Source organism: Drosophila subobscura, chromosome O (genome assembly GCF_008121235.1).
Source record: "Drosophila subobscura isolate 14011-0131.10 chromosome O, UCBerk_Dsub_1.0, whole genome shotgun sequence".
Classification (NCBI taxonomy): domain Eukaryota; kingdom Metazoa; phylum Arthropoda; class Insecta; order Diptera; family Drosophilidae; genus Drosophila; species Drosophila subobscura.
Window position 1 is genome coordinate 6448160 of NC_048533.1, and position 13931 is coordinate 6462090.

The 13931-nt window shown below is 42.5% G+C and overlaps 2 protein-coding genes across 2 annotated transcripts in view; one reads left to right on the forward strand and one right to left on the reverse strand.

Moving 5' to 3' along the window:
* The window catches only part of LOC117898888 (zinc finger protein rotund), a 37499-nt gene that overhangs the window by 19487 nt on the left and 4081 nt on the right, over window positions 1-13931 (forward strand).
* LOC117898894 (GTPase-activating protein RacGAP84C) lies at window positions 1154-2505 on the reverse strand. The gene is made up of 3 exons (XM_034808577.1): window positions 2147-2505; window positions 1290-2091; window positions 1154-1232 (listed from the first exon to the last, which is right to left on the reverse strand). The coding sequence occupies exons 1-3, from the start codon at window positions 2401-2403 to the stop codon at window positions 1209-1211; spliced, it is 1083 nt and encodes a 360-aa protein (XP_034664468.1). The 5' UTR covers window positions 2404-2505; the 3' UTR covers window positions 1154-1208.

The following is a 13931-nucleotide window of genomic DNA, read 5'->3' on the forward strand; positions in this document are numbered from 1 at the left end:
TATTGCAATCGTGCCATTTGTTAAACAATTTCCCCCAAGTAGGCAACGCTTCTGTTGCTGCAACGCGTTGCAACGCTGCAGCAGCTCACACACACACGCACACATAAACTTGGGCCGGGCTACGGCAGGCATTAAAGTTTGATCCGATATAATACATGAATTATGTAAACTATTTTTATTTTTGTTTTGCTTATTTATTTTTCTGCTTTTTTCTTTTTTTTTTGTTTATTTTTTGTGTGTTATTTTTGCGCTGCACTTTTCTGCCACGGTATTGGTGCACGTTGCAGTTGCAGTTGCCCCTGACTGGGTATCAGAGTGTGCATGTGTGTGTGTGTGGCATTAGCATTTGGTTAACGTTAACGTGGCAGATAGAACAACTGCAACTGCAGCCCATTTTTAGCGGTTAGCAACAGAATCGCATTGCACTCTGTCGCCGTCTCGCTTTAGGTTTATTTTTGATTTTATTATACATTATTTTTTACCCCCTATATAGTGGTGTGCGTGAGTTCGTATGAGTGTGCGTAAGGGTCTGTTTATGCACTCGTCCAGCGCATTCGAGTGCTTTGTTTTGCTTTGCTTGTTTTTTGCATTTAATGGCCACACACACGTTTTTTACCAGCACTCAGCAAATTGTTTTTAAAACGCCAAACTAACTTTTTTCTTAACGCCTTCACTCTTTCTGTACGACGTCGGCCCATACACCCATCGGTGGCATAATATTTTACTTTGTGTTTTGGTTCACGCTTCACATAAACATAAATATTCGTATGGCCAAATGGAAATTATTAATTTTTTACTCCGCTTCACGGTTTTTACCGCACCCCCCACTCCTCCTCACACCAGTGATTGGGGAATTAATCAACATTCAGCTAAAAAAGTGGAAATTCAATTTAAAATTTTAATAAATGTTTCAATATTCCAAATATATTGTCGAAAGATTACCAAGCTTTGGGCCATGCTATATTATTTATGTATGGTAAAAATGTTTTCCAGTTGTGCTTTTATTTTATTTGGGAAACTTCATAGCAAAATCAGCAAAAAACATTCAAATTAAATTTTAAATGTACATTCAAAACGTAATTTCAGATGATTTTTAGCAGATGGAATCAAATGTAATAGGAACTTTGAATTTTGCAATAATGAAAGAACTTGACCCAAAACAAACAAATCAAAAATAACAAAAAAAAAAACATAAAAAACATCTCTCATTATCTGATTGTGGAGAGATTCACCTGAAATATAGAACCACATTATTAAATGCATCAAAAGTGGAGAGAATATCGTCTTACCATAGATCTAAAGTAGGTTTTAACAGAGCTCCAGCGCCTGTGGTGATGATGGTCCCATTGCCTGTGTGTGTACCGGTCGTCGTCGTGGTAATCGCTGGACAGAGGGGCAGGTTGCACTTCCAGAAACTGAACCCAAAATACATGCGGCAGCAGCAGCAGCTCCTTAAGCACCTTTGTCCAGGTTGTTATATTTTCCACCGTCAAGTCGAGATCCCCGAACAAAGTTGGAGTCAATATTAGTGCCAGATTGCTGATGGACATTCTAGCACTCGGACTATCTGCCACACGCTTCCAGTGCAGCATGAGGTATGCCAGCGTGTCACGATGCGCCTGCTGTAGCATCTGCATTACCTGATAAACCTGCTCCTCCACGTCCGAGGGATTGCTCTGGCTCGTGGCTCTCTCGAAGTCGCGCCTGTGGTAGATGGGTATCAGGGGATGCACCAGACGGCGGAGGAACTCCTTAATGCAGCAGCACAGGGTGTTTGTGTCCTTGCTCCCCAGATGCGGTGTCCACTTTCCACGCAGCAGCTTCTGCCGCAACTGCTTGCACTTCTCCCTCGTCGAGGATAGCCGATAGAGTCCCTCCTGCTGCAGCCCACGCTCCTCGATCTCCGTCACACAGTGGACTATCAAAGCCGGCACCATGGGTGCCACCGTGGGCGCATAGTCACTGAGGCTTCCACGCTTACTGTTCATCTGTGGCTGAGGAATGCAGTTGACCGTCAACTGGCGAGAGCAGCCGATGTGGCAGCGCAGCGGACATGCCCGACAACGCAGACAGGCCGTTCCAAAGCCAATCCTACAGAAAGCACAAAGAGTTGAGGATGTCTCCACTGACGCAATTTATGACTCACCTTTTCTCACAATGCACGCAGTTTCCAACGTGGAAGTATGTGCTCTTAACTTTGAAGCTGTGCTCCCGCAGCAGCCCGGAATGCGACTGGGAGCATGTCGTGTAGCAATCATCGATGCCCTCTCTGGACCCAGTACTCGGGTTCATGTCAATTCCATTGTCTAGGGTATCAATCGATTGCGATCTGTACATGCGAAAATGATCGCTTAGATCATGGTACGAGCTAAACTCCCTCAACAGTCCCACTCTGCTCTGCATGGCTTGACGTTCGAACACAAAATGAAATGGCACAAAGAATCCCACAAAACTTACTCTGATTCCAGCTGTTTTTTGTTGGTCAGTTGCAGTTTCCCTCCACCTTGAGTCAGTGACTGAAAGTTTCATCGCTTCGTTTTCTGCTTCTCAGAATTCTTGCTACGCTCCGAATTGTTTATTTATACATTGTGCAGACAGATGGCAGAACGGCATAGCCAGGGGCTAATGCAATAGATATATTTTGTATAAACATATACTCGATCGGCGTATGATCGTTATTTGAGTGCGCCTTTGCTGGAAATGTTTTATCAGTAATTCCAGTCTTGCTTACTGCTTTAAAGCTGATATCTTGTATGCTTCATATAAAAATGCCACTGGCAGTGATTTGGATTTGGAAAAGGCAGACGACTGAGTAGTTACGAGTAACTAACCACTCGAAGCCCCCATTTATAGTTCATTGAAACGCATTACAATACAAAACGAACCCAACTTTCATCTCTTTCCTGATTCAATGTCACGCTACAAATTTGAAAATCACCAAAACGAAAACGGCAACGCTCCTGAATAAAAAACAATTTTGCTAAAGTATCAATGAATTCTAAGCGCCCTGAAAATGGCTCAATGGCAACGCTAAATGGATGAAAAATTCATGGAAAAACGTTTTGCGGCCACCAGACAGGGAAAACAACCAGGAAAAATATTGTACGAAAAAAACTGGAGGGAAGTTCATGGGAACCATGAACCATGTACGTACATATGTGCATATATCCCAACAGGAAGCAAATATGCTGAAACTCAAAAACAAAACTAGAAATAGAAAAACGGCAGGAGACAAAGCAATGACTCAATTGGAGGCAGGCAATGGGAATGGGACTAGATGTGGGAGTCTGATCTTTATGTTAAGATAATGGCTCTACTTTTCCCCATCTATTTAGATCTCTGGATATCCGTTGGTGGAGAGTCGAGAGAGTGCCAGCAAAACGGAATATAATTGTTCAGTTTTTCGATTTTTCGACTGCCGCCCTGCCAGATGAAATTAACGAACAGGGCGGGGAATTTGATTTTTATATTTTTTGTAGTCGTTTTTTAGGCGTCAGCTGCTGCAGCGACGCCGCTTCCGTGTCGGTGTGACTGCGTCAAGGGGGTGTGGTGTGTGTGTGTGGTGCAAGAGTGATGACTGGGGGTGTGTGGGAGGAATGAGGAGTGGTTGCCACATTGAATTCGTAGTTATTAATGCGTATTGAAATGCACATGCGAGTGTGAGTGAGAGTGTTGCTCTCTATCTGTGAGTGAGAGTGAGTGTATGTACATACATACATATGTACATATATCTCTCTGTCTCCCTTTGTGTGGGGCATTCATATTTGTACTTGTGTGTGTGCGTGTGTGTACTATCTATGTGTGCGAGTGACTGTTTTGTTTGTATTCAAAGTCCACAAATGCCAGTCACGCATCGCAATAAGCCCATGCAGTCAGCCCTAGCCCCTGTGTATAGGCCCAAAAACCCCCCTCATTCCACCCTCTTTCCATCTTCTGACCAAAATGTACTTTTTTGTACTTTTTCTACCCATGACCATCCATCCATGTGTGTGTGTGTGTGTATGACTGTCCAATGCGTTGCTTATTCAAAAAACAAAACAGCATAAAAAATGTTTGGACATGCAACAAAACGTGTGCAAAAAAAGGGAGCAAAACCGAGTGAAAAACGAATGGTTAAAAAATGGCATCAAAGCACGTTGACAGTGTTGCCACGTGGTGATAATTAATTTTTCACACACGCCAGAGCTGACTTTTGGGCGATCAAAAATGTTTTTGAACAGCTGCTGCCACAAAAGTATTCGATTCGCGAACGTTGTGGGTATTTATTTGTGGGTAGAATAGTGCAGAATAATTTCTTTAAAAAAAAAAAGTAAAACAATAAATCAAAAATCTTTGTAAAGCCATTTAAGGAGACAGATGATCCTCTTCCCTGTAAACCATATTATAATTATCCCTATTTCAGCATAAAATACTCCCCTTAGTTCATTTCCCTTTTTCTACAACCTTCTGCCACAATTGGCACATTGTTTAACCCAATTCTACAATTTACAATAAATTATAATATTTTTCAATGGCAACTCTGCAATTTTTTGCAAGATGCTCGTGCCCCATCGAGAAGAGAGACACATGCAACAGCAAGAGCAAACGTAAAAAAAAGGAGAACTTAAAAACAAAAATCTAAAAGCGAAAACACAACAGCAAATGCAACAAAAGCACCAACACCACTCATCCCTCCAAAGGGGCCGTGCGATTGGGGAAAAGTCGGGGAAAAAAATGATTGTGTTTTGCGAATGGGGTGGGTGGGGGTGGTCAAAATGCACAAAGCATCCTTGCAACGCGTGCAAGCGGGATGGCATGAGCTAAAGGAAAAAATTTTTTCCTGTGGCAAGAAAAAAAAAAAAATGAAGAAGGTGGAGAGAGAGGGACAAACTAAAGGGGGCGGCTGCGAGAAAAAAATGCACAGCGAATGGAAATGAAAAAAAATTTCTGGAAAAAATGTGCAAAGTGAGAGAGAAAGAGAGCAGGTGGAGTGGTATGGGGTGGTTGGCTGAGAAGAAGTTGAGGCAAGGTTGCAATGCGAAAAAAAGAACTTAGAAATAGCAGCAGCAGAAGCAGCAGCATCAGCAGCAGCGTCGACTACGTCAGACACAAGCGCCGAGTCGACGTCAGGAGAAGGGGCAGAGTGAGTTTGGGAGTGTGGGTTGCATGGGTGAGTGGGTGGCTGAATGCTCGATGTGAGGTGGTTGCTGCTGGCAGTTAAGCCAACGCGGTGGCTTAGGTCAGGGCGGAGGCTGCCTGAGGTGTGTGCTCGTGTGTGCGAGGGCTGCTTCCTCCTTTCCTTTCCACTCTGTTCTGTTTCGTCTTTTTTTTTTGCATTTGCATTTGCTCTCAAGTTGTTTTGGGGCATTCCTTTTTCCCCAGACTGATTGAGTGCTGGAAAGCGCATCCACAGAAATGAGGCACGGAGTCTCATCCACAGCCAGGCATGCTCTGCCTACTTATTGGGAGCAGGTTTTTGATTAATTTGCCACCAAATGGTTTCAAATTGATTACCTCAAAAAAAGTCTTATATCTGTTAACAAGCGCTTAAAAAAATTACCAAAAAAAAATGGCATTAACAAAATCCAAAACACAATTTTCAAAGTCAAAAAGTGTTCGCTCTCTCTCGGTTTCGCCCTCTCCATCTCGCTCTGTTCGCTCCTCTCTCTCTCTCAATGAAAAAAACCCAAGCGCTCGCATCAAAGTCGAACAAAACAAAATGCAAAAAACGAATGGGTGGAGTGGGGGCTGGGCAGACAGGATATTTGGGGCGGCAAAGGCTAACAGCGAAAAAATTCTCCCCCTGCACTTGTATGAGTGTACTGGCATGTCGGTGTCTCTCTCTCTTTCTCTCTCTCACTCACTCATTCTCTCTCTTTGTGTGCCTATGTGTGTGCGTGGGTTTGTCGCCGGCGCAAAAATTCCCCTTTTTTTATTTTTTACACAATTTTTTTCCGCGTTTTTTAGAGCCCCCCTCTACCTCCCATTCCACCTTTTTGGGTTTGGGTCAATGTTGGCGCTCTGCTGCTGCTCCTGCTGCTGCTTTGGCAGGTGGCTGCGCTGCCGGCTTCGCAGCATTTGAATAGCGCCAGCAGTGGCGCTGGCTTCGACGCTGGCGCCTGCCGCCTGCCGCCGCCTATGCAACCAAAACTTTTTTTTTGCCTCTGTGTGCGTGTGGCGTACTTTTTTTGGTTTTTTTCCATTCGCTTAGTTTGTTGTTGTTGCTGCCGCTGCTGCTGCGGCCGCCGCTTTTTTTTACCGCTTGATTGTGTTTGTGTGAGTGGGGTTTTGCCCCATGATGCTGCCTGCCCCTTCTGTTGTAGCTGCTGCCTCTCTGCTCTTGTTGTTGTCTGTGTCGGCCGGCGGCGGCCTTTAGTAAGCCAGGCCGCCACACCACCCACCTTGCCACCCACCCACCCACACACACACACACATACACATACAGACTCTGCTGCTGCGTTTTGAAATGCTGCATTGGTGTTAGTGCGCGTTTTGTCTGTCTGCCTTCTGCTTTCTGCGGCCTGTCGATGCTTTGGCCAGCAGCTCTCTGCCGCCTCGCTTTGCATCTCTCTATGTGTACGTGTGTGTGTGTGTGTGCTGGTGCTGGCGCCCCCACAAAAATATATTGTTTCAGATTTTTTCATCATCGCTTTAGTTGAGTTTTTACATTGGTGACGGATCGTGCTCTCGGCTCCGGCACGCGCTGCCTGCTCCAAAAACCGCTCGGCCGCTCGCTAAAGCTCGTCCTAAAGACCCGTCCAAAGGCGCGCCAACAACATTTCATTCAGTCTGCAGTTAGTTTTTTCTGTGTGCGCAACATGTTCCTTGAGACCGAGACACGGCCGAGACCGAGACACCGACACCGAGACCGTCAATGACAACAGTAACCACTACAAACGCTTTCCACGCAAACGTCTTCGGACCCACACCGGCCCCAGCGCCACCTCCGTCCCCATTCCCGGACTTCTTTACCTCCTGCTCGCGGCAGCATTAAGAAAAAGTAGCAGCAAAAGAAAAAGTGGAGGCAGCAAGCCGCAAGGAAAGAAAGCAACACAACAACAACAACAGCAAGAGAAAGACGATTTTTTTCTTAGCTTGGTTTCGGTTTCCGTTTCCGTTGGAACGTGTGCGCGCTTTTAGACATTTTCCGGGTTCTGCCTTCTGCTCTCTCACTCTCTTGAGCGCGCTCTTGCCATTCGATTTCTTTGCAGTGTGTGTTTATTTATTGTTTGGCCAAGAAAAAATATCAAACGCGTTAGGGTGTGTGGGTTTTTCCTTGGCGTCTCTGTATGTGTATGTGTGTATATCTTAAGGATACGCGAGTTTTTCAAACGCAATGCGTCCTTGGCTTGGTCGTTGGCATCGTCGTCGTCGTCACGTGCAGACGCTAAGAAGAAAGTCAAGCAGCCAGCAGCTGGCTTTGTTTTGCTTTCCACACTCTGTTTATATGTGAGTGCGAGTGTGTTTGTGTGCTTGTGAGTGTGTGTGAGGTGGCTGGCGGGCTTTTCATATAAATAATAAATGTACTTCGCCGGTCTCCCCGTCTGTGCCCTGTGTGTCTGTGCGTCTGTGTTTGTACAGCATATCAGCTGTTTCTTGTGTTCAATATCAAGGTCAGGATAAATCTCACAGCAGCCAGTGCCGCCTGTGCGTAGAAACAGCATAACCATTTCTTAAACATACAAATTTGTGATGAAATTTAAAAATTGTATGTCTCAGATTTCAGTGAGCTTTGGGAATTATTAGTTCAACAAGCTAAAATAATTAATTAATTAAATTAACTATTTGTTGCTCATTTTTATTTGAGTTCAAACTAGTGAAAGGCACGCTGCTGACTAATAGTTAGTTAACATTTCCTCATCATTTCACAGCTTTTTGATTTCCTTCTTTGTTTCACTCCTTTTTGTGTTTGCTTAGCATTTAGAAAGTTATCTTTCTTAATTGAAGTATTTACTAGACGTTTTTGATCTCCAAAGCTCGATAACTTGTCACCATTTCCCAACTCAAATTCTGTCCAAACATCAAACCCGTTGGCTTGTCTCTTACCCAAACCTTTGCGGGTATAATCCCCTAAGCTCGATGACCAAATATTGTTCTAGTTGACTTCACTGACTCGAGACCCGAGTTATCTGCTCTGCTGGCAGATCCAATCGACTTGAAACTAATTGGGCAGCACAAAACACCTGATTCCGGAGCTGGTTCAGCCTGATTTTCGGGCATTCGATGCGATATTTGATATGCTGAGAAGATCTTTCTGGGGCCCACCGCAAGAGCCGAGCTGTGTGATTGCCATAAACGGCTGCCCAGAGAATTCCCAAAGCTCAAAGTTAGTGAAACCCTTTTGGCCAGCTGTTCGCTATTCCCTGTTCTGCCTTCGTTCTGAATTCGATGCTCGAGATTCGATTGAGCGATCAGTTAATCAAAGACAAGCGCGGCGTGCACATCGTTTACGCGGGTATCGGAGCATCGGAAATCGGAGCAGAGTGGAGCGACAAAGGAGCCACGGGCGTACGCTTCTAATAGGCTGCAAAACATAATTTTTAATTAAGAGACAACGCGGAATATTAATTGCATATTTTAAGTGATGTGAAATTAATTAATGATTAGTGCAAACAGGCAGACAAAACAAACTCAAATGGCGAATGTGAAATTAAATATCATTAAAATGCAGAAGAAACCAGTGATGTAAAAAAGGATACAGGACACTAACCAACAACAACAAAATATATAAAAAAAACTATATCGCATAACATCAAGCCAATGCATTTTTCATCAACTGTGTACAAAAAAAGCAGAAAAAGTGAAAAAAGCGGAAATATTTCTAGTGATGCTGGTCGACACAACTTAATACAAAAACCTAAAGAGTAGTGTGAAAAATGCATTAATCAGAATTAAACAAAAACCAGAAACAACAACAAAAAATTATGAATAATAAAAGAGCGCGCAAATTTTTTACACATTTTTCAATTAATAACATCTCATGAAAAGTGTGTGTGCGGGACGATGTGAATGGGGACGAAGAACCCCAGTGAAAATATTGCCAAACCGCTAAATGTTAATTAGTTAAAAGCCCCAAACTACGCATTAACACAACCCTGTTGACCCCAAAGACCCCATAGACCCCAAACTTCAACCCGAAAGGAACCCAAACCCGAAGCAAACCCCCAAAGCCCAAACCCCAAACCCCAATGCAAATGCAAACACAGACGCAGACAGAGAGCATCATAATTTCCCCAGTTTTATGCATTTTTTCCTTTTTTATTTTGTGTGATTTTTATGCAGTATCTTTTTCTGTTTTAGGCCTGGGTTACATTATGTACACGCAATCCGCTTATATACTTACTTTCCCACACACTGAATGTTTGCTCAGCCAGCTGCATATATAAATCAAATGGTCGTGTCGTAAAAAAGTCAATATTTAGCTAACCAATAACAGAGGTAACAAGTCGCAGATAGAGTCAAGAGAAAGTATGGGAATAGATTTATACTATTATGCAATTTTTTTGGATGAAACTTGAATGAAACATCTTTTACCTAATAGCGATAGATCATTCTTACGAACTGCTGCGATCGAGGCATGTTACAAGAACCATATCGTTAGAAAGCAATGCAAAAATATAAATAATTACAAAAACTGCATAAAATACATATGTACATATATGCATATATAGAGAGAGATTAATTAATGTGAGGAATTTAACGAAAAGAATATTCATTAAAATTCTGTTCACATTTCACATATTTCACACAGGAATCGGATTCCCTCCCTCCACCACTTTTTGTCATGTCAATTAAATCTCAGAGAACCTCTCAACTCTTGTATTTCAATTCCATAAATAATTTGTTAATCATGCATTAACACTTGTAATAATTAAAACAAAGCGCAAATGTGTCCGCCCACCAATCCGTATGTCAAATGCCAAAACTGTTGACAAATCTAGTTTTTTGTTTCCATTATTTTTCGAAATATGCTAAATCTAGCCCACAAAATCACTGTTCAAGGTCAATGTTGGGAATGGACACAAAAAAAATCCCATCTACAATTTCAATCTAAACGCGACATAAAAAACGAACAAAATACGACCACATGGGAATAAAAACAAATAAAATACTCCCCAAATAAATGAATAATTTGTCGCGTTTAGAACTAGAGAATCTCAAATTGGAGCATTGCACATGGAAAAACAAAAAACAGCGCATCCAATTGAGGACTTTCACCTGGAAAAATCCACAGGATGTCTGCGGCATGTCTGCGCCTGAATGTGCCCGGGGAGAGCGCCGCCAACGTTTATACAAATATATAGAAAAAATCTAATCGAAGGCAGCAGAAAAACATGAAAAAATGCATAGAAAATAGAAAAGCGAAGAGCGGAAAAGCGCGTGCTAAAAAGTCAACTACAAGTCAAAATCGTATGGAAAAAATACTTCCGTCACGCCAAAAGCGTTGTGGGTAAAAAAAAATTTGAACAGGCAGGGCAATTGAAAATGCGAAATAAAAAGTGAACTCGGGAAAAAAATAGCGCTAGATTTAGGAAAACAAAAGCAAAGACAAAAAGTCCTTTCCGGCTATGCGGTGCAGCCAGTCGAGACCAAAGCGTTTTTGTGGTCTCGTCTCACAGGTTTTCCCCAGCTCTCTTCTTCATTTTTTCCCCTTTCTGCTATTCTCCCCTTATTTAATATTGGCTTTGGCAGTTGTGGCTGAATGTCAACAGAGAGTTAAAAGATATTCAACATTTTCACGCCTCGCTTTCTTGTAAAAACTTTAACTTTGGCTTTGTTACATTTTTTAAGGGAAGATTATGCTGGCGAAAAAAGAAGGGACGATGGAATAATTTCACGAATATTTATGGATCTATCGAGACTTTTGAAAGAAACTAAATCAAGTTGAGGGTGTGTTTCAGGATAAAACAGTTGTTAGGCATTTGTTGAAAAGGATCAAAAATTTTTTGTGTTGAAATCTTATTTCTTTTTAAATATTTTTTTATTTTAAGCTGAAAGTAGCCCCAAATTATAACCGAGTCCAGTGTTTTTGCTTTAAAGTAATCCTAAACGAGAAGGGACGTGTGAGACGCTTCTTACGCGTCACAAATTTTATACCCGGCACTCAGTACTACATCTGCACTTTAGCGGTTATTTGTCAAATTTTACATTTTTTCTTCATCTGTCATCTACATCAACAACACTGCTCACGCCAACACGCTCCTTTAGCTCGCCACCCTCCCCTATAGACACACACTGCAGAGTTTAGGCAGAGGCAGCGGCAGCGGCAGAGGCAGCGGCAGAGGCAGCGGCAGAGGCAGCGGCAGAGATGTGTCAGGGGCAGAGGCCATAAACAGCGCGAAACAGAGTGTGAATGCTGCGGGACGGGGTGGGTTTGGCCACTGAAAATTAATTTCTCCATTGTGGCTATAATAATGATCCAATCGGATCCCATTTTGGTGATCTGATAGATATGGTCATTCCCTACGGAATGGCGTTTTTTGTTAAGGAGGCGGGGCTCATTTTTGAAATACACTTATAACAGTGTGAGCATACAGAAGGCTGGATGCAACATTTAGTGGCCCTAGCTTTTATGGTCTCTGAGATCAAGGCGCTCAACAATACGGACGGACGGACAGACAGACATGGTTCAATCGACGCGGCTATTGATGCTGATCAAGAATATATATACTTTATGGGATCGGAAACGTGTCCTTCGTTACATATGTATATCCACTTTGTGCACAAATACAAAATACCCTATTTACTCTTCGAGTACCGGGTATAAAAATTATGCAAGGAGAGAAAAACTGCCTTTGCGTGCACCCACACTCACTTATCGAGAGGTGCAAGTGTAAGGAGAATTGTTTTTGGTTAATTTCGAGAGCGTAAAGCCATAGGGTACGGCAATAAACAAAACAAAAATAAGTAAAGGAAAAAAAATGATCGTCACTGAGAAAAATATACGAGCATTTGCGAAAACAAAGTATAAACTGTAAAGCAAACATAAAACATCAATTTTCACTTGCCTTTTACATTCTTCTTTTCCTCATTGCGCTTCTTCTTTTCGCATGTGCCGTGAAGCACTTATTGTCCTCTTTACACACATGCATACGTAACCCGCGCGACGATACGACGAAACGAACGAAACGAAATAAATGTAACGGGATCGAGCGAGAGATTCTAATAAGAGCACAGATTTTGGGCACATTAATTTAGGGTGAGGCATTGGGACGGATGTTCGTACGCACACACTCAACGAGAGAGAGTCAGACTTGCACGAATTGGGTTGCCTCACCCTATTAGGGGACACTTGAAATTAGAGCGCTGACACTCGCTCTTCTCTTTGCTTTTTGCGCCTCTTCTTTTTTCTTGCGCTTTTATATGACTGCACGGTAAAGGGAGGGGACAACTTCACGCCTTTTTTGGCACATTTTCACACACACACATTGCAAGCCCTTGGTGCAAATTTAGAACATTTTAGCTCTTTGTACGCATGTATGTACATACATTTGTTCGAAAAAAAAAAAAAACATTTAACACTTCACTTTCACATATTGCCGCATATTTCCAACGCCGATCTGCTTTTAGCCTTGTTGTGCTCCTCCGCAATTGATCTCGCATTTTTTGCCCATTAAATGCTCAACCATTTCACCATATTTCACTAACACACACTTCACTTTCACATATTTCACAATTGATCTCGCATTTTTTGTCCACAAAATGTTCAACCATTTCACCACATTTCACTGCACTTCACTAACACACACTTCACTTTCACATATTGTCGTAGATTTCGCATATGATCTCGCATTTTTTGTCCACAAAATGTTCAACCATTGCACCACATTTTATTTCACTTCACTAACACACACTTCACTTTCACATATTGCCGCATATTTCCATCGACGATCTGCTTCTAGCCTCGCTGCTGTGCTCCTCCGCAAATGATCTTGATTTTTTATTGATTTCACTAACACACTCTTGTTGTTGTACACTGCACAAACTGCACGATACTTTTTCCCGTTTAGTTTCCCGAATTTTCCCCGATTTTTTCGATTTTTCGCGGACCGAATCCGTACCGGACCGAACGCGCTGACAAATTTTTAACTACTGAGTGGGGATGAGGAAGCTGCAAAAAGTAAACTGCGTAGGTGTTGGTGGCTTGGGCCGCGCTCCCCTACTCTCAAATCTAATGCACATACATTGTGACGTGCACTTCGGCCTACTGCTCTCTGGGTTTTTGAGCTAGCCGACCAGACCAGATCAGTGTAGGGTGAATCTACGTTTTTGCATGGGATTTTCGCTCTCTTTACATTTAGCTAATGAGGAAGTGAAGAGGAGAAAGAATAAGAAAACATTGAGAGCGAGAGAGCAAAGTAACGGCGAAAGATTGCGAGACTGAGCTGTCGTTCTTTTTGCCTTGTATGAGTGAATAGGAGATACACTTGGATTCTTGGTGTTGGTGGATTATGAGTCGCTCTCCTACTTTTGACTCGGAAATTGTAAAGGGAGTTACATTTAAGATTTGTTATACAGAAACCATCATAATGCGCCGTTTCTTCTTTTTGCAAATCGAATGCACATTTATTGTATGGAGCAGTTTGACCTTCCGTCTCTGGAATTTGGTGCAAGCCGAAACTCTCTTTGCTTTTGACTAATTGTCAGTAAAAAGGGGAGAGAAGAAGAAGATGCGCTGCTGGAGTGCAGGCTTGAATCAAAATGATATAAATCGTCCCGGAAAAGATTTCTTTCACGTGATCTCGTTCGGAAAATGCTTAGAAAAATGTGTAAATTTTGAATAGAGTTACATTTAAGATTTGTTATACAGAAGCCATCATAATGCGCCGTTTCTTCTTTTTGGTTGTTTCTGGTTTTCGTGTGAGAGCGAGAGAGCATAGTAACGGCGAAACAATGCGAGACTGAACTCTGGCGTTCTTCTTGCCTTGTATGAGTGAATAGGAAAGACAATT

Coding starts and splice junctions, on each gene's coding strand:
- LOC117898894 (XM_034808577.1), bottom strand. CDS start 2,403: ATGCAGAGCAGAGTGGGACTGTTGAGGGAGTTTAGCTCGTACCATGAT. Junction 2,092..2,146: donor TGCGTGCATTGTGAGAAAAG/GTGAGTCATAAA, acceptor TGCTTTCTGTAG/GATTGGCTTTGGAACGGCCT. Junction 1,233..1,289: donor AAACCTACTTTAGATCTATG/GTAAGACGATAT, acceptor TCTATATTTCAG/GTGAATCTCTCCACAATCAG.